The sequence below is a fragment of the Nelusetta ayraudi genome, unplaced genomic scaffold (assembly GCF_046127955.1).
Source record: "Nelusetta ayraudi isolate G7.1 ecotype Tasmania unplaced genomic scaffold, CSIRO-AGI_Nayr_v1 ptg000031l, whole genome shotgun sequence".
In the NCBI taxonomy this organism is placed as follows: domain Eukaryota; kingdom Metazoa; phylum Chordata; class Actinopteri; order Tetraodontiformes; family Monacanthidae; genus Nelusetta; species Nelusetta ayraudi.
The window spans coordinates 1,865,592-1,884,787 of record NW_027466081.1 but is presented as its reverse complement, the minus strand read 5'-3'; the positions used below and the strand labels follow the sequence as shown (position 1 = coordinate 1,884,787).

General features: G+C 42.8%; 3 protein-coding genes and 2 non-coding genes across 5 annotated transcripts; 3 read left to right on the top strand and 2 right to left on the bottom strand.

Moving 5' to 3' along the window:
• Positions 1 to 146: 146 nt before the first annotated feature.
• LOC142891560 (5S ribosomal RNA) lies at positions 147 to 265 on the bottom strand. Its single transcript, XR_012927284.1, has one exon. It is a non-coding gene; the product is annotated as a 5S ribosomal RNA (ribosomal RNA).
• A 432-nt stretch (positions 266 to 697) lies between these two features.
• LOC142891559 (5S ribosomal RNA) lies at positions 698 to 816 on the top strand. The gene has a single exon (XR_012927283.1). It is a non-coding gene; the product is annotated as a 5S ribosomal RNA (ribosomal RNA).
• A 261-nt stretch (positions 817 to 1,077) lies between these two features.
• On the top strand, positions 1,078 to 6,105 carry LOC142891363 (splicing factor 3B subunit 1-like). The gene is made up of 4 exons (XM_076030836.1): positions 1,078 to 1,203; positions 3,262 to 3,441; positions 4,155 to 4,241; positions 4,722 to 6,105. Exons 1-4 carry the CDS (start codon positions 1,093 to 1,095, stop codon positions 5,034 to 5,036), a joined length of 693 nt encoding a protein of 230 aa, XP_075886951.1. The 5' UTR covers positions 1,078 to 1,092; the 3' UTR covers positions 5,037 to 6,105.
• Positions 6,106 to 6,947: 842 nt separating this feature from the next.
• hspd1 (heat shock 60 protein 1) lies at positions 6,948 to 13,243 on the bottom strand. The gene is made up of 11 exons (XM_076030860.1): positions 13,097 to 13,243; positions 11,818 to 11,993; positions 11,376 to 11,711; positions 11,178 to 11,273; positions 10,964 to 11,057; positions 10,276 to 10,444; positions 9,720 to 9,819; positions 9,144 to 9,389; positions 8,889 to 9,063; positions 8,259 to 8,437; positions 6,948 to 8,007 (listed from the first exon to the last, which is right to left on the bottom strand). Exons 2-11 carry the CDS (start codon positions 11,989 to 11,991, stop codon positions 7,828 to 7,830), a joined length of 1,749 nt encoding a protein of 582 aa, XP_075886975.1. The 5' UTR covers positions 11,992 to 11,993; positions 13,097 to 13,243; the 3' UTR covers positions 6,948 to 7,827.
• Positions 13,244 to 13,676: 433 nt separating this feature from the next.
• hspe1 (heat shock 10 protein 1) lies at positions 13,677 to 15,904 on the top strand. Its single transcript, XM_076030864.1, has 4 exons — positions 13,677 to 13,835; positions 15,257 to 15,412; positions 15,510 to 15,599; positions 15,688 to 15,904. The coding sequence occupies exons 1-4, from the start codon at positions 13,833 to 13,835 to the stop codon at positions 15,736 to 15,738; spliced, it is 300 nt and encodes a 99-aa protein (XP_075886979.1). The 5' UTR covers positions 13,677 to 13,832; the 3' UTR covers positions 15,739 to 15,904.
• The last annotated feature ends 3,292 nt before the right edge of the window (positions 15,905 to 19,196 follow it).

Genomic DNA, 19,196 nt, shown 5'->3' with positions numbered 1-19,196 from the left:
TATTGCCTGGCTCAGGAAGACAAACGTCAAATTCCTTTTTGCACAAGCATAAAGCATTCCTCGGAGTTTGACGTCTGACTTCCTGAGCCAGCCAATGGATAAACAGCACCTCCTGCTGTCCGTGAACACGAGTGAAAAGAATAAAATGCTTACGGCACCTGGTATTCCCAGGCGGTCTCCCATCCAAGTACTAACCAGGCCCGACCCTGCTTAGCTTCCGAGATCAGACGAGATCGGGCGTTCTCAGGGTGGTATGGCCGTAAGCGAAAGACTCTGTAGCAAACAGGCCTTATAAAACTTCAGTACAAACATGCCTTTCATTCTGACATTGTTTTCGTGTCTCTGGGTGTTTTTTTTCTTTATTCAACCTTCAAGGTGCCGCACACAAACGCCAAGCTTCGAATCCCACATCCAGCTGACGTGTGTCACACAATCTTTACAACTTTTTAAGCATTCCTCTATAGCAAACTCACATAGGCTCTTTCAATTTAACTTTCATTCGGATCCACAGCTTTTCAGAAGTAAAGATTGTGTGAGACACGTCAGCTCGATGCAGGGTTCCAAGCATTGCATTTGTGTGCGGCACCTTGAAGGTTGAATAAAGAAAAATAAACTCAGAAATAAGAAAATAGTGTCGGAATGAAAAAAACTTGTTCATGCTAAAGTTTTATAAGGCGTGTTTGCAATTGTGTCTTTCGCTTACGGCCATACCACCCTGAGAACGCCCGATCTCGTCTGATCTCGGAAGCTAAGCAGGGTCGGGCCTGGTTAGTACTTGGATGGGAGACCGCCTGGGAATACCAGGTGCCGTAAGCATTTTATTCTTTTCACTCGTGTTCACGGACAGCAGGAGGTGCTGTTTCTCCATTGGCTGGCTCAGGAAGTCAGACGTCAAACTCCGAGGAATGCTTTATGCTTGTGCAAAAAGGAATTTGACGTTTGACTTCCTGAGCCAGGCAATAAAAAGAAAATCCTTCAATGGAGAATTTATTTTATTTATTTTTTTAAATCTCCTATTACCTGACGAATCGATTTCCCACAGAGAACACGAACACTTATATCTATACCGCCAATGACCTGTGGAGGGCAGCAATGCACCTTGTTCGCTGGAATCTTAAAAGGAAAGAAGAAAGTTCATTTCCGCTCGCAGAATTGAACAACCGACCTCCATCAAAATGGTTAAGATCGCCCAAACCCACGAAGGTAATTTTGCTTTTAAAGTTATGGAATAATTTACATTTGGGATTATTCTTCACATAAATGTTTGCGTTTTTGTTTGATCTCAACGGTCGTTGTTCACGCAACCTGTTCGTGCCTAATGAAAACCACAGTCGCTGTACGACGCAACGCGCACGTGTCCCTCAGATCATAACGTGGAGACTATTTTCTTTCCTCTTTCCTAGCTGCTTAGCTTCAGCTGCTGCTCGGTCTAGCATTTAGTTTCCCTGACTTACTACGAGGAAATATAGTTGATGGCTATTTTTGCGCAACGGGATATTTCTTGTGTTTCTTATACCCTAGGAAAAATTGGAGAGGAAAATAATGATTCCTTTGTGGAAATATTCTATTTTTATTTTCATTGGAACATACCAAAACGACTACATACTTAGACTACATACATACTTACACTGTATGTGTGTAAATTAGTGCCGTTAAAATGATTTAACTTCGACAGCCCCAATTACAATCATTTTTTTAGGTCCTTCCACACGCTTTTGTTGTGGCCCGCTCTAAATAATAATAATAATAATAATAATAATAATAATAATAATAATAATAATAATAATAATAATAATGCAGAGGAAAAGCAGCAGTAGAGCAGTAGAGCATAGCAAAAGTTGAAAAACGGCAGTGGACTGAGGAGATCGTGGCTTCTGCTGACGCAACAAGCGGAGACTGAACAATTGGTCTTCACACTCTTTTTATTAGATTTTTTTTTATTTTTATGTATTTTTATTTATTTTAAATGTGGCTGTCGGCTCATTTCTTATTTGAGAATGACCCTAGAAAAAAAATAAACTGAGCCTGAAATAGCCAGGAAACTATCGTTATCTTAATCGCAAATTTCTGGGAAAGTCACTGCAAAGTCGGGTTTTATAGGCTGCAACCTTTGATTTATTTATTTCAAACATGTAATAAAGGAAACAAAACTTTAAAAAAAAAAAAAAAAAAAAAAAAAAAGCAAGGTAAGAATAAATAAGCAAACACCAGTGAAATACACAAGAGAATATTGCTCATGTTCGAAAAGGGGTAGGAAGAAGTATAAATTTATATATACCTACCCCTAGACTCAAATAAAAATACAAACTTATGAACTAAATTAAATACAAGGTCAAATAAGCTAGCAGGCAGCAGGAAGAGAGAAAAAAAAATAAAGACACGGATAACAAAAAACAACTCTAGAAGGTCTCAATAATAATAATAATATAGTGCAAGAATTCTTCCTTATGAACACTGGAAAAATAATATAATTATATGTACATATACATCTCTGATGGCTTATAAAAAGGAACCGTCCACTCACAGATGACGAGCTTGATGCAATGTTTCCAGAGGGATACAAGGTCTGTTTCCCCTTTGTCATTTTTTCTATATGGAAGAAGTCATCAGGTTTTGTTCGCAATAATTCAACTTTTTCTTTCTTTCTTTTTCTCCTTCTCCAGATCTTGCCTCCGCCAGCAGGCTACGCGCCTATTCGTACACCGGCCCGCAAGTTGTCCGCCACCCCGACACCTATTGGAGGAATGACGGGCTTCCACATGCAGCCCGAGGACCGCACCACAAAGCAGATGAACGACCAACCCTCTGGAAACCTTCCGCTCCTCAAACCTGACGACATCCAGAATTGCACCAGGTGGAGGTGGATGAATCTACCCTGAGTCCTGAGGAGCAAAAAGAAAGGAAGATTATGAAGCTGTTGCTGAAGATAAAAAATGGAACGCCGCCCATGAGAGGTTGTTAATGGATTCTTCTTTCTTTTTTTTTTCAATCAAAATAAACATCTAGTTCAAGATGAATGAAAATTACTTCTTGCAAGATCAACACCCAGCGCTGAGTCTGTGTGTGACTACAGTGTGAATATTTGCTTGCAAAAGAATCCTCCTCGAGGAATCGCTGCTGTCAGCAGAGGTTGTGGTGTAGATTGGCAGCACACAATGATCGCTGACAGCAGCAGACACATCAACTCTTTTGACTTCAACACATGTTTATTAAATGCATGAGACGGTGACGATGTTTGTGTTTGTCCCTCCCGTGTCCTAGGCTGCGCTGCGTCAGATCACAGACAAAGCCAGAGAGTTTGGAGCCGGGCCTCTGTTCAATCAAATTCTTCCGTTGTTGATGTCGCCAACCCTTGAAGACCAGGAGCGACATCTGCTGGTCAAAGTGATTGACCGCATCCTCTACAAACTGGATGACCTGGTTCGGCCATACGTCCACAAGGTAGGCAGAGATTTTCAGAAGAAACGGCGACACCAAGTGGTTACATTTTACAATGCAGCACTCTTTGCTCACCCTCCCGCTCCCAAGCTTGCCAGTGAACTACATTATTTTAAGCTTTTACCAGTGTAAAAATCATAAATCAGGCCAGATTTTACACACTGGATCTTTAAAGTGGATAAAGTGAGACAAAAGGAAATGGATTCTTAAAGTTAATTTTGTATTCACATCATCAGTGAGGACTCGGTTCTCTTGTAAGTGTGAATCCACCTCAAAAGTGAAGGGAGAGCGCTGAGCGCTGACGCTGCACAGGTTGTAGTCAACCTCATCCTGGACAGCTAGAGAAGACTTTGCTTTGCTTCAAAGTGCTCTGAATTCATTTAGTGTTTACTCGTGCTGTAACTGATCCTCATGCAATTTTGCTGACTCGCTGCATCTCAACACGGCACTCCAGTTGCAGTACGTCTAACAGGAGAGCCCTACAGAGGATAGTCAGGGTCGCACAGAGGTCACTTCCACTGTGCGCTTCACATCATAGGCCGCTGCTACTGACAATCAACAACAATTCCTCCAGTTCTATAAACACTGCCAGATTTGTACTCGCACACATCTGGGATGTATTTGCTACAGTTGTATGTACAGAGCACTGACAATAAATCTTTCAAAACACATTGGTATTGAATTGCAACTCAAACTGATGTACTTTGTATTTGCAGATTCTGGTGGTGATTGAGCCCCTTCTTATTGATGAGGACTACTACGCCAGAGTGGAAGGCAGAGAGATCATCTCTAACTTGGCCAAGGTAACGTGGCGCCCTCACGGTCCACAAGAAGCTGCACTTCACCGTTGTCATTGCGAACCTTTCTCGCCTGACTGACCAGTCCATGGCCAGCGCAGGGCTAGCCGTTCGCTAGATGAATACCAACACGAGAACTGGCAGACTTGACGCTTCATTGCGAGTCTGTTCTCAACCTGCACCGTTTGGTCACAACAGGATCTGACTTCAAACAATGTCATTGATGACTTCATCAGCGTTTGTTACTTTTAATTATGTTTCCAGCAACATATCTCATCATGGTTAAGTTATCCAGCTTCTTATTGGTACTTAAACATAACTCTTAATGTTTCTTATCTCTTTTAAGAAACATTGACGACTTTACTCTTCTTTACTCTTCTGAGTGTTTTTCAGCTTCAAGAGAAGCCTTGCCGGCCCTGACAGCCCACCACGCTGTTCCTGCAAAGATGGTTGAAACTCAGTCAATTTTCTTGTTTTCCTCCACAGGCTGCTGGCTTGGCGACCATGATCTCAACGATGAGACCAGACATTGACAACATGGACGAGTACGTGAGAAACACCACGGCCCGAGCCTTCGCGGTGGTGGCCTCCGCCCTCGGCATCCCCTCTCTGCTGCCCTTCCTCAAAGCTGTGTGCAAAAGCAAGAAGTCCTGGCAGGCCCGCCACACTGGCATCAAGATTGTGCAACAGATCGCCATCCTCATGGGCTGCGCCATTCTGCCCCACCTCCGCAGCTTGGTGGAGATTATCGAGCACGGTAAGTCACTGTTGTGGAACGACAATTTGTTCATAATTCATTGAAGATTCTGTGCGGTAACTTTGCCAAATAGAATATTAAGTAGCGCACACACAACCTATTGAGTTTATATCTATGACTCTAGTGTGAATTTTCTCATACATTTTCCTCCCTAGTTTCAACTATAATTAGGGAACGAGCCCACGGAAGACCAGTTTGAAACAAACGGACAGCACCTGTTCTGCTAAAATGACTGGTTTTTGTAAAGGCGTGTCTAAGCACTCTTCATCCAGGTACCTCTGTTTGCAACAAGAGTCGATGGAATCGAGCTCATTTGACAGTCATTATGTTGAAAACCCAAATAGCAATCCAGGCGGAAAGAAAATATGCATAAAGCAGATTGACAAACGGCCGCCTCCCCCAATCAAGCCCCCTTTAAAAGGGGTCCCACACACAAATAAGCATTGTTCCCCAAGCATGCTGGGAGATGTTGGGCTTCGGTTGCAGTATTTTTATCACAGTGGATAAAGTTTCTGTACACAAACTGCAAAGTTAGCGCAAACAACAACAGTGCCAGAAGTTCCCCAGTTTGTTTGAGTGTGCGGTCCATTTGGCTTTGCAGGTCTGCGTAATTCATCCTTTATTTCTGCGCTTGACAATTACAGGGTCTCTTCCATCCAGCCAGGAAGGTCAGATGTCTACTGGAAGATATACAACTCCATCTACATTGGCTCACAAGATGCCCTCATTGCCCATTATCCTCAGGTCTACAACGACGAGAAAAATGTTTATGTCCGTTGTGAGCTGAAGTATGTCTTGTAAATAAAATATCTCCCCCTGAACCCAGCCCTTCATTTTTCACTCTTCTTTTTTTCCTATATTTGAATAGGTTTGAATCCATTCATTTAGCTAAATTTTGGTTGTTCAAAGGACAAAATAGTTCCAAACAGAGGCAGAGTTAGGCTCTTTAAAATACCATCTGAAATTTTAAGTTAAAGTTGGGCATTGATATCAATGCCTCAGAGCCTTTGTGTTTTCCTTTGGAATGATCCCTGGAAGGAATGGCTCAGGTGGGACAAGCCAAGCTTTGATTTGTTGTTTTAAGTCATTTTCTTGGAACGTTTTTAATGTCTCCATACTTCACTTCTATTCTTCAATGTACAAATGTAAAAAGCCTAAATGGCAGGGAAGAAGAAACCCCAGAGAGAACTGCAGAAGATGGCTTCTCTCCAGTAAGTGTCATCCAATGGCTTTCACATACATAAATCACAAAATCATGTTAAATACATATGTTATGATTGGCCTTTCATTTCCGTTGGATAAGTGGTCGTGGTCATTAAATCGGAACTGTTAACTTTAACTCTTGATCAACAGAAGTCAGGTGTGTGTGAATTTCTCCTCAGCACCTCCGCTGCCCCCTCGGCCAAAGCCAGCTCACCTTGCAGACAGACATTTAATTTTAATTTCAATCATTTGAGCTCCTTAGTAAAAAGGGGGACAGGTGGTAAACTCTGTTCCTTCCCTCTTTCCACTGGCATGTGTTAAATTTACAGTCGGTTGGTTTGACCTTGATTGTTTGAATATTATAGTTTGGATATTAAATTTACTGTATAGTTGTAAACAAGTTCTGTGTTAGTTCGGCCTGTTGCAATCGATACATGGCTCAAGCACGGCACATTTTAACATGGCACTTCAGTAAGTCTGTGTGAACAGTGGTTGGGCTGTTCACCTCTGAAAAGACTGGCCTGGCTAGCAGTTACATTACGTTCACTAATGGTCAAGTCCAGCCTCGACAGAAAAGTTATACTGACTGCTTCATGACATTTTCACTATTAGCAAAGAAATGTTTTGTTTTGTTTTTTTTAACAAAAAGAGTTAATTGTTGATTACTGGATATACTTGCAGGGAAAATAAAGTTATTTAACAGTAATAAACATTAACTCTTAAACAAGTTGTAAAAACCCTAAACACGTGTATATAATTACATTTGTTTATTTATAAAATAATACATCACAAGTCTACATCTTACAAAACATTCAAATAATCACTGTTCCATCAAGGAGGTACCGCTGACTGCATCCATCTCACCCAGTAAACTGTCTCGCTCAAATGATAAGACTGTAGTTTGGATATTTAGATAATCTGGCAATGAACCTTCTCAGTGGTTTTCCCCCATCATTTGAATGGTGTTTGTTTTGTCCTCAAAGGGTAAACAATAAAGTTAACTGCACTTTCTCAATAGCTTTTATATTGAACATTGTGGGCTGCTTTGAGACAATGATTATGAAGGGGTCCCTTGTTAGCAACTATTTTCGGTTTTGCAGCTTCAATAACAAGTACCGTAATTGGTGAAACTCAGTAGTTGTGTCGGCATTTCTGACCCACATCGAACACCAGCTACAATCATCATGAAATGAAATAAAATGTATAGTTTTAATGAGAAAACAGGTAACAGTACATTACACATTCGGTAAGAAACGAAAGAATAATTAGAAATAAATCACAAAACAATAAAAATAACAAAGGGAGGTGACAATCACACAAGGCATCTTTTCTCTTTTATGCTCCATCTGCTAACAGAACATCAAAAAATGAATATTAGTTCCTTCTTTGACCATTTGAATTTCTTTTAACAGATACAAAATGGGCCTGACTATTGAACATTTTCTCAATGAAGATGGATTGTATGGGTGGAGGGGGTCAGAAGTGAATTACTTGCAGAACCAACGTTTTCACGGCCAGTTGGTCAATTAGGTGCCCCCGGGGTTCGACCTTGGAGGGCACAGCTGCTTGCTTCTATTCCGCAACCACAATCGGCACCAATCTGAGTCCGTGCAGCAACTCGTGGGGGTCGACTTAGAAACCCATGCCGCCTCCCATTCCTCCCATTCCTCCCATGCCTCCCATGCCTCCCATGCCTCCCATGCCTCCTCCTGGCATATCCTTCTCCTCCTTGGGGATCTCTGTGACCACGGCCTCAGCGGTGGAGAGAAGGGATGCGACTCCTGCGGCGTCCAACAGCGCTGTCCGCACCACCTGTGGAGGTCAGAGCAGAAGAGACACAGCTTTGGTTCAATGAGGGGGAAAAAAAAACTGCTTTGCATGCATGTGTGAATATTAATCCTCAACTTTGCTCATTCTTCATATTCTTGGTAACTAAAGTGTCTTTGTGAGAAGTGAAGTCGTACTTGAAGTGTTTGGTAGATGTCATTATTACAACACAGCATTAAATATGAGCGGACATTCGGAGGTCCTCATCCAAAATAAAGAAACCAATCGTACTGTACCTTGGTGGGGTCGATGATGCCTTTCTGCACCATGTTGACGAACTCTCCCTGCATGGCATCGTAACCCATGTCGGGTGGCCCTTGCAAAATCTTCTCGACGACGAGCGAGCCCTCAACACCGGCGTTCTTGGCGATCGTGATTGCGGGGACGCGAAGTGCTCGTCTGATGATGTCGACACCTGTTTGGAACAATCGTAAAATCATACATCAATCGTTGGCAATGATTGGCAGTGAGGCATAAAACCGAGGATTTTATTTCCAGATATTTGGAAAGAAGAACATTTCACTGGTCCTGGCACACCAGTAGGAGGTGGGCCCCAGCACGGTAGGTTTAATGCACGCAGCAAAAGCACGGTCATGCACAGTGTAACATGCAAATATCACTGCCAGACAGAGACTCGTCGAACTGTAACTTTTTTTCCAACCATGCTTGAACTTGTTTGAGTTGAGTCACTCCAATTTTTGTAGTTTAAAAGTGTAGTTTAGTAGCCCATTTGACTATGGGTATTATTTTAGAGCAGTTTTTGTGGACCTCTCAAGACTGAAAGGAGTGAATGAAAATTCATTGAAGCTCTACAATTACATTTTCAAGTTTCTGAGGAAGTTCCTTTTCATACATGTTGCACTTACCAGTTTTTTGATCCGAATTTGCAGTTTTCAGGGAATCAAGGCAGGGTATGCAGCGCAGCAGGGCACAGCCTCCACCTGGGACGATGCCCTCCTCCACCGCCGCCCGAGTGGCATTCAGCGCATCGGTCACGCGGTCCTTCTTCTCATTGACCTCAACATCACTGGTTCCCCCAATCTGAAAATGCGAGATCGCGCCGTTATTCTTCCAAAGCGTCGGACGTTGTGACGCCAGGTCGCCGGCGGCTCGAGCCTCACCTTGAGAACGGCCACGCCGTCGGACAGCTTGGCCAGCCTCTCGTTGAGCTTCTCCTTCTCGTAGTCGCTGGTGGTGCTCTCCAGCTGCTCCACGATCTCCGCCGCCCGCTTCTCCACCTCCGCGGGGCTTCCGCCGCCCTTCAGCAGCAAGGCGTCGTCTTTGGTGATCTGCACCTCGCCGACCTTTCCGAAGTCGTGGGCCTGGATGTCTTCGAGGGCCACGCCCAGGGACTCGTCTCCAAACACCTGGGAAGCAGACGGGTCAATGAACCTGAATATTGAAATGAATTTGCTGAGGAAAAAGGCAAACGTGGCTCGCCGAACGTCAAACAATGACCAGTTTAGTTATCTTGTGTTTACATATGAAGTGTCATTTTCCCAGCAGTTCCCCTATAGAAGGAATTTTAATTTTCTGTTTGGTGGTTCTACTACACAGTCCATCACGTCATGTCAATTCCAAACTCTTAAAAAAAAAAAAGAAGAAAAAAAAGCCCCAACCACTAAAATAGTGCAGACGACCCAGAATGCACTGGGGTATGACATTGGTGCCCATTCTTTATTAAAAAACAGACTCACTGTGCCCCCAGTGGCGACGGCCATGTCCCTCAGCTGATTCTTTCGGTTGTCACCAAATCCTGGAGCTTTCACAGCAACCACCTGGAGCCCAACCTTCAGCCTGGAAATGTGTTGATACAAAGGTAAACATGTTTTTATTATTTGCCCTTCATGTCTATCAAACAACTGAAGTGCCTTTACGACACTCATCACATTAAAAAAGGTCCTATTGTATACCTTGATACGTGTGTGTGTGTGAGAGAGAGAGAGAGAGAGAGAGAGAGAGAGAGAGAGGGGAAGAGAGAGAGAGAGAGAGAAAGAGAGAGAGAGAGAGAGAGAGAGAGAGAGAGAGGGAGAGAGAGAGAGAGAGAGAGAGAGAGAGAGAGAGAGGTGAAGTATGTTGGCTTTACAGCAGATTTAAGCACCAGTGGGCAAACACACCTGCTCAAGTTTACACTGGATTTAATAAAGCCTCGGAACAAATTTTGTGAAACCAAATTGTTCGAGGTAACCAAGGAATCATTTCAGCTCTAGTTTAGTAGGATAAGGCAGAAAAAAAAAAAAAAGCATTTCGTACCTGTTCAGGACCAGGGTGCTCAGGGCCTCGCCATCGACATCTTCGGCCACGATGACCAGTGGTTTGCGGTGCTGGTTGGCGATTTCCAGGGCCGGCACGATGCTCTGGACAGTGGATATCTTTTTCTCACTCAGAAGCAAGTAGGCGTCCTGGAACTCACATTTGTGCCCTGGAAGAGAGTGCAAGTATCTTAGATGATTTTACGCAGCAATACCTTGATTGAGTCCTACTATGCTAATTCAGTAAGGCTACACGATGCACAACACACTGTTGGGATTTGGCGTGAATGTCTTTCACTTGAACAGTCTGTGGGATGTCTGCAGTTGTAGTTGTGTCTTAATACTTAGCGTTACATTGGAAATAATACAGTTAAAGGTCTAGTGTGTGGAATCTGGCCTCATTTATGATTTTTATATTGGTTAAAGCTCATTATTCTGCCAAATATAACACAGTGATAAAAGTGTATACTCGCAGTATGATAAAAGTCATCGTAGTTGACTGGCAAGCTCAGGGGAGGGAGGGGGAGCAACAGAGCGCTGCAATCTAAAACGCAACCACTTGATGTCGCCGTTTCTTCTCAAAATATTACACCCTCAACCTTCGACTGAGGTTATTGTGGACAACAACACTGAATTGCGACGCATGCTCCCCTCTTTGGGTGCATGTGCACAACTGGAGGGCACATTACCTTTGGTAGTGTTGATGAAGTACGGAGAGATGTAACCCCGGTCAAACTTCATGCCTTCGATGATCTCCAGCTCGTCGTGCAGCGTCTTCCCATCCTGATCAAGCATTTAGTTATTGTTACTTAAGTAGCCCATTGTATTGATGAAATTGCACCCATTCCATGCTAAGCAAGTAATCCTATTGAGTTCCTGCATAAACAAATCACAAAAATGCACCTTGACAGTTATGACTCCTTTGCGGCCGACTTTCTTCATGGCATTTGAGATGAGGCCGCCAATCTCCTCGTCACCGTTGGCCGAAATAGTAGCAACCTTTAAAAAGAAAAAAAAGAGACATTGGTAAACATTCTAAATCGACATATGGTTAAGATTTAAAGCTATGCCTTAATTTGATTAATTGCCTAAATTATTTACCTGTGCAATCTCTTCCGGTGTAGTGACGGGTTTGGACAACCTTTTCAGCTCCTCGATGACAGCTTCTACAGCCAACATTACTCCACGGCGTATCTCCATGGGATTTGCACCTTTGCTGATGGTGTCGAAGCCCTCCTTGGCAATGGCACGAGCCAGCACGGTCGCGGTGGTGGTGCCGTCGCCGGCCTCCTCGTTGGTGTTGTTTGCCACATCCTGAACGAGCTTGGCGCCGATGTTCTTGTACCTGTCCTTCAGGTCGATGCTCTTGGCGACTGTTACACCATCCTTGGTGACCTTGGGGCTGCCCCAGCTCTGCTCGATGATCACGGTGCGGCCCTGCGAGCGAGAAGAAGTCTCTCTTAGGTGACATGAGATAAATCGAGAGCCCAGTCTTGCGTTTTTCTTTTCTTCTTTTCCCCTTCCGCACAACACGCAACATTACCTTTGGGCCCATGGTGACAGCGACAGCATCCGCTAGCAAGTCCACTCCTTGCAGCATGAGAACACGAGCATCAGCCCCAAACTTCACATCCTTAGCGTAGGCTCGATTGAGGTGAGGGGCCAGTGTTCTGTACACAGGCCTCATCTGTTTCATGACAGCTGGTAGACGATACATGGCTGAGGAGAAGAAAAGATTTGATTGAAATGACAAAAAAACAAGTAAAAAAAAAAAAAACAAACACTTGCAAAACATAAAGTTTGCACTTCCTACTATGCTTTAGACAAAAGGGGTAATAGTAATAACTAGCATTCATAAAACATTACAGGAAAACAACATCAGAGGAAGTAATGAGAGACATTTATTTAATGGATAATTTCTAGTCTTTTATGTATTTATTTATTTATTTATTTTAAACTAAATATTGAATCTTTAATGCTAGGAACCATATTAAATATTTTAGAACTTTAACAATCATTGTCAAAAATGAAAAGGTAAAACGTTCCAAAAAAAAGTTCCACATTAGTGATGAAATTCTGCCTGAGGTCGACGTAAAATTCAGGACCACCGAGGTTGGAATTGTTTAATGCAGCCTTTCAAAAAAAAAAATATTTTGGAAGAGATGTGAAACCAGCCCTCATAATCTTTTGCTTTTAAGAAAATAAAACAGACTTTTACTTAGAGATGGAAAAGCAAAATAAAAAAGAGAGAGAGAGCAGCAACTTGTTAACAGGCGTGCGCTCTTCAGGACGCGCGTCACAAGGTCAAAAAAATAACCAATGCCTGCGCCCCACTGTTTCACCATGCGTCTCGAGTCTCGTGAGCGATCATTCCGTGTTATCCCGCAGCCACTTTTCTATTCTTCTGCAGTTCTCAGAGAGACTGGTTGCAATGGCCAATGCATTGCAATTAAACTGTTTTAGCACCGACATTTTAAATGTCCTAAACGCGCATCTAGCGTTGGCTTCTCCCAGCTTAAGTGTCATCTGTCAACCTGTCAGAGACATTCCTACTAAAAATCGAATAAGAATCGAATACGTGGGTAACACGCAACCACCGAGATGTGCTCACTAAGTAGCTAAACCATATGAACGGCACAAGCATGGCTTATTTCTATAGAAGGTCAGTCTTAATTGGCTGGCGTAATCGAGACGTCCCATTGATTAAAACCGACCACTGCGCTACATATAGGCTAAGTATTCGGGAAGAAACGTTTTCCCCAAGATAAGAAATGTATTACTTATCGTATATTATTTCCGAGACTAAACGAAGAAACACTTACCTGCACGGTAAAGGACGTGAAGCTTCAGCTAGCTGCTTCCAGGAAGAGAGAGCGGTAGGAGAACCAGCCGGTGGACCTGCAGCAGTGTGGTGCAAATCAAATGCGAGATGGCAGGATGCACGTGGCTTTTCACGTCCGGGTTCGCCCGGGACTATGAATAACGTTGTACAGTCCGTGTTACATATGCGTTTATAATAGAACGTGGCGGGGAGTGTGGAGGGGGGAAGGACACTGCTACTTAATATGCTTTCTTTTGAACTTAATTTAGCTCTATGTACTGGTAGTGTATCAGTTTATCTGTACATACGTTACGTGGTTCCAGCTTATAAACTGGAATATTTAAAAAATGCTCGTTCCCGGGCAGAGCGTTCTCGAAATTTCGCTGTCGTCATTGGAGGGACAAACAAAGGTCAGAGTTGACATTATGCAATCTTACAGAGTTATGACATGTGTAAGTGGAAGAAATGCGTAGTAAAATAGTTAGCAGTTAAAACGAAGTGATTCATTTTCATTTCTTTGACCGCGTTGATTTTTATTTGAATTATTTTGCCCGTTTGCAGTTGTGTTTGCAGGGGTCACGATTCCAATGCGCATGCGCACAATCCTTCTGGACGTTTCCTCGTGGTTAGCGTGTAAGGGATAACCACGCATCCTGTGCCGCACAGGTTGTCAGTGTGTCACATTCAAGCCCACGAGGAAGTCGTGACTGCAAACCAGACATTTTTCACGAAGCAAAATGGTAAGGGGGGGAAAGAACGAAATTGTCTTTTGTAACTATTTAGACAGCTTGTAGCGTCATTCATTGTGAGAGCTAATCGCTATCAGGAGGTCATTCGACGTGAGCCAAATTACATTTAACAACGACATGCAAGGTCACGCTGTGGAGAAATCCGGTGACGCTCAACGCTGTCAGTTAAGAGGCAGGTTACGTTTTGTAGTTGTACACTCGCCTTTTAAACGGCTGTATTTTAATGTGGAGCTAAGGCGTTGGACACGTCATTGAAACGTCTGTTATCACTGCAAATAACCTCTTCATTCATTGAAAATGTAACGAATTACCCGTTTTTATCGTGTCCGTCATATACTTAATTGGCACGGCATGGTTGACAATGTTACCTTAACAGATTCACTAGAATGTATGAAGATGACGTTTGCAACTTGCACTGAATCAGGCCTCGACAGCTGTGTGACATAATATGGTCAGATTTCTGCAGATTGAGGCTGTTGCTAGCTTCTAAGTTGTTAATTGTCTCCTTCAGAATGATTTGTAAATCACTCTTGGTCTTTATTACATTGTCCTTGTGATGTTTATTTGGATATCTTCTTAATAATTGAAATTTTTAATTAGCCTCTCCTCTCCCTTTGGCCATAGGACTTGAAGTCTTAGTTGGGCTATTTTGCCTTTGCCTCTTGTTCAAACCACGTTTTCAGAGGTCACTCATACATCTGCTGTTCTCAAGTGAATCAGTTAGCCTTTGTGTTTGCTAAGCCTTGCATTTATTGGTTGAAATTGGGAGAAAAAAAATTATTTGGGATTTTTACAGTAGTCATAAGGGCGACAGGTTGGTGCACTTTTTAGCGCTGTTGCCTCACAGCAAGAAGGTGGCAGTTTCGCATGTTCTCCCTGTGTCTGTGTGGATTCTTCGGGTACTTCAGCTTCCTCCCACAGTCTCCTAAATTCGCCGTGTGTGTGTGTGTGTGTGTGTGTGTGTGTGTGTGTGTGTGTGTGTGTGTGTGTGTGTGTGTGTGTGTGTGTGTGTGTGTGTGTGTGTGTGTGTGTGTGTCCCGGCAATGAACTGCCAACTTGGGTGGGTGTACCCTGACTTTGCCCCATCACAGCTGGGAGAGGCTCCAGCAGACCCCTGCAACCTTGAGTGCAGGAGTAACTGGGTGTAGAAGATGGATGGAAGGATGGACATGAGCTCTTACTAATGTTTCTTTCTGTTATGCAATAAAATAAATGAAGGTTAAATTTGAGCAAAAAACATTATTAAACACTATAATTAAGTGTCTGTCTGACTCCTTCATTGTGAGATTTATTTTTTTTTTTTTTTAACTTTCGTCAGATGTCAACCTCTGTCCTTGGAGTAAGAAAGGTGTTCAATCAGTTGGCAGAATTATTAATCTGATTATTTATTCCCCCCCTCTGTGTCGCAACAGGCCTTCAGAAAATTCCTTCCTTTGTTCGACCGTGTGCTGGTTGAGCGTTTCACTGCTGAGACGGTCTCAAAAGGTGGCATCATGCTGCCAGAGAAGTCACAAGGCAAGATGCTGCAGGCCACAGTAGTGGCGATCGGACCTGGGGCCGTAAATCCGGTAACTGCCCGCTCTCACGCTCGCGCTGCAGGAATTTCATACACAAACAAATGGGAATGTTGTAAGTGTCCTTGATTCAAAATGTTCTGTTTCTTAGAAAGGAGACTTGCAAGCCGTCAGCGTGAAGGTCGGAGAAAAAGTGCTCTTACCGGAGTATGGTGGAACTAAGATCGTTCTTGATGACAAGGTGCAACATTAACATCAACTCAACATTAAGAAATGTGTTGTTGTTTTTCAAGCCTATTAATGACTTTTTCCTTATTCCATGTCACTAGGACTACTTCCTGTTCCGTGATGGAGATATCCTTGGAAAATACACCGAATGAATCCTCATGTTTTTTTTGTTTGTTTTTTTTAAGGAGAAGATGTTGAGTCCCTGACACATCCTGATGCTTTGATGTCCCGTTTATGTTTCATTTTTCTGATGTAATTGTAAATAATTCTCATCACATTTTGTTAAAATAATAAACCCGAGTTGTTCTTTTCTTCTAAGTATTTGAATGTTCAAAGTTAACAAATATTTTTGAAATGTTTTAATGGCCATTTGATTCAGGGTTTCTGCTTATTTTGTACAGTATTAGTGCAATTATGAGGGGACACAATATATGAGATAAAAAGAAAATACAACAAACCATAAAGTGAACAGAGGCAGATCAGACAACAATAAAGGAAATCTTGACAAGGACATTAAATGAATTACACAGCCGTGTAAACTGTGTGGGGTTTTGGTTATCGACACAGAGAGAGAACATTCCGTGCTTGCACTGTGGAGAAGGTTGTGTTGTACAAGCTTGCAGTTGTTTCCTCTAGATATGTTGTGCAAAGACCTAACCCGGATGCATACGAGATTTAAAATTGGTTCAAACCACAATTTAATGATTTGTTTTATGGATGAATTTCTTTTGCAGCAGTGAAGCCTGCAAATAAACACTTATCACTTAAAGATAGATTAAGTGAGGAGTCACCATTCAACAAATGGATGTGTTTTTAGGGCAAGACCGGTATGAAGGAACACAGAAATCATTTGAGCAGCGTAATTCCAGAATGTAGCAGTGTAATAATCTGAAAACATCAAGAAAATAACTTGTGGGCTCTGTGATATGTTCATTTCGAAACATTTGCATGGGGTCGTGTAGACTCTAAAAATCATCTTGTACTGACTCAACTGATTGGTTGAACATTTGGATGTCAGGGGTAAATTTGACCAGAGTTCTTCCCAGTCAGTGTGAAAACCTGACATTCTCAGTTCCCCTTCTCGCTATCCAATATCTTATTCAGGTTTTCCGGGTCTTTGTCTCAAGACGACTTGTATGTGGTCCTCAGTCTTGGTCTCAGAGATGACCGTCTCAAGGGGATTTCAAAAACCAGGTGGGCTGATCCTGGTCCATTATATCACGGGTCATTTGTGTGCTTTTTTTTTAAATGCAGGCAATGCAACCATTCATTTGACAACATGTTACAATATAAAGTGCACGCGGAAAGTATTCCATAGAATATTTCAAGAGTTAAGTTGAGGCAAACGCACTTGAAATCATGAGTATCCACAGCCTTTGCTTAATATTTTGTCGATGCACCTTTTTGCAGTGATTACAGCCTTCAAGTCTTTTTGAATATTATGCCACAAGCTTGACAAACCTGTCTTTGGACGGTTTTGCTTATTCGGGTCGGATGGGAAGCGTCGCTGCACAGCCATTTTCAGATCTTTCCAGAGATAATCAGATTCAAGTCTGGGCTCTGACTGGGCCGCTCAAGGACGTTCACAAAGGTCACTCTTTTGAAAGCGTGGCTGCGTGCTTGGGGTCATTGTCCTGCTGAAAGTTGAACTGAGGTCACTGGAGTGAACTGGAACAGGTTTGCCTGCTGCTGCAACATCCCCACAGCATGATGCTACCTCTTCAGGTACCTTTCGGCAAACTCCAGGCTGGCTTGCGTGTGTCTTTTACCGAGGAGTGGCTTCTGTCTGCCGCGCAGGCCTGATTGGTGGATTGCTGCAGAGATGGTTGTCCTTCTTGAGGGTTCTCTCTCCATAAAGAAGCCCTTGAGCGTTGAGAGTAACCGTCAGGTTCTTGGTCACCTCTCTGACTAAGGCCGTTCTAAGAAGAATAAGAATAAGATAATTTTTTTCACTGGTTATAAAGAAAAGAAGAGGGAACTTGTAAGCTTAAATAATATAAAATATGAGTTCCAGACTCATATTTGCAGATTTCTTGTTGGTTGTCTACACCATGCAGCCATTCGTCACAGCTGAGAAGCTCATCACATGCTATCCTCTCAGCCGTCAGCTGTGGATTACAGATTTTCTTACCAACAGATCACAGGGAGTACTGGTGAGCAACACCCTCTCTCCCCTCCTCTTCATCCTTCACACGGACGACTGCTGTCATCTTGTGAAATTTGCTGACAACAAAGTCCTCCTGTCCCTGCTCGCTGAACAACACCATCGCTCAACCCTGCAGGATTTAGTGGAATGTTTTGGCAGCTGTGAGCTTGACGTAGATAAAACGTAGGAGATGACCGTGAGCTTTTCACCTACACAGAGAGAGTCGGCTGAGGCCTTGACCACCATCACCGCCATTCGGGGGAAAGCCGGTCGAAATTGTGGAGGAGTACAAGAATTTTTTTTAGAAGTGCCTTCACAGGCCGTTCCCTGACGACCTTTGTCCCCAGGAATGTCTGGCTCCTTTCCTCTGATCTACAACCTGTTGGAAGCCGTTAGTAAATAACTAAGCAATTTTGTTTTAGGCCCCAACGCACAAGAGCAACGCCACAGGCCTGCAATGGCGATTTGGTTAACCTAGCATAGACCAGGTGTGAGTGTGTTTTCTTTTGATTTATGTTTGTTTAATGTTTTGAGCTGATGAACCAAAGAGCTGATGGTTTATCTTATTTGATTTATCCTTATGAATTAAAGGAACGTCGTGTTATTCTTTGACGTGCATTTGTATCTATCGGATGTGACATGGTATTCCATGGCTAACTGTCAATTATGTAATAACATCATCTAAAAAAAAGTTTATTTATAAAGATTGAAATGAATGATCACAAATGCTTCAATAAAGACAGTACGGCGAGTTGAATGTGACAAAACAAGACAGAGAGAGATCACACGTTTACAAAATTGATGAGTATCGTAAGAAGAAAGGCAGCAAAACTCAAAATTTTTACTCTTCGTCGAAGGATTTCAAAAACGGGTAACAGCGACATCTAGTGTGGAATAATAAGTGGACACACAACTACCTCTGGATAGTCTGTTGTAGCAACCGTCGGTGCACTTGCCGACGGTTGCCTTCACTCACTGGACAGCTAGCTGTCTTAAACCCGCAGCTCGGAAGATACTGGAGGAACATTGAAGACATAAAAAAAAAAAACTCTCACGTAAGTAGGGGATAAAGTGTCTTTATTTACTGGCTGGTTACACAGATGTATTTTACTTCAGCGTTGAAGACGGCAGTCAAGCTATCCAACAGTTCGACAGAAGCGGTATAACTTGCACACACACCATTTCGATGTTTTGAGAAGAACCATAGTTATCGCTGGGTGATTGGACTTCAGGGTAAGGGACCCCCCTCAATTTCAGAAACAAACAAACAAACAGACAGACAAAAATCTTATGTATCATTTCAAAATAAAGGTCCTCCAAAAAATTGAAATTGCATTATAATACATCTTTTTTCATTCATTCATCTTCTATACCCGCTTATTCCTATTCAGGGTCACGGGGGTCTGCTGGAGCCTATCCCAGCTGTCTTAGGGCGAAGGCAGGGTGACACCCTGGACAAGTCGC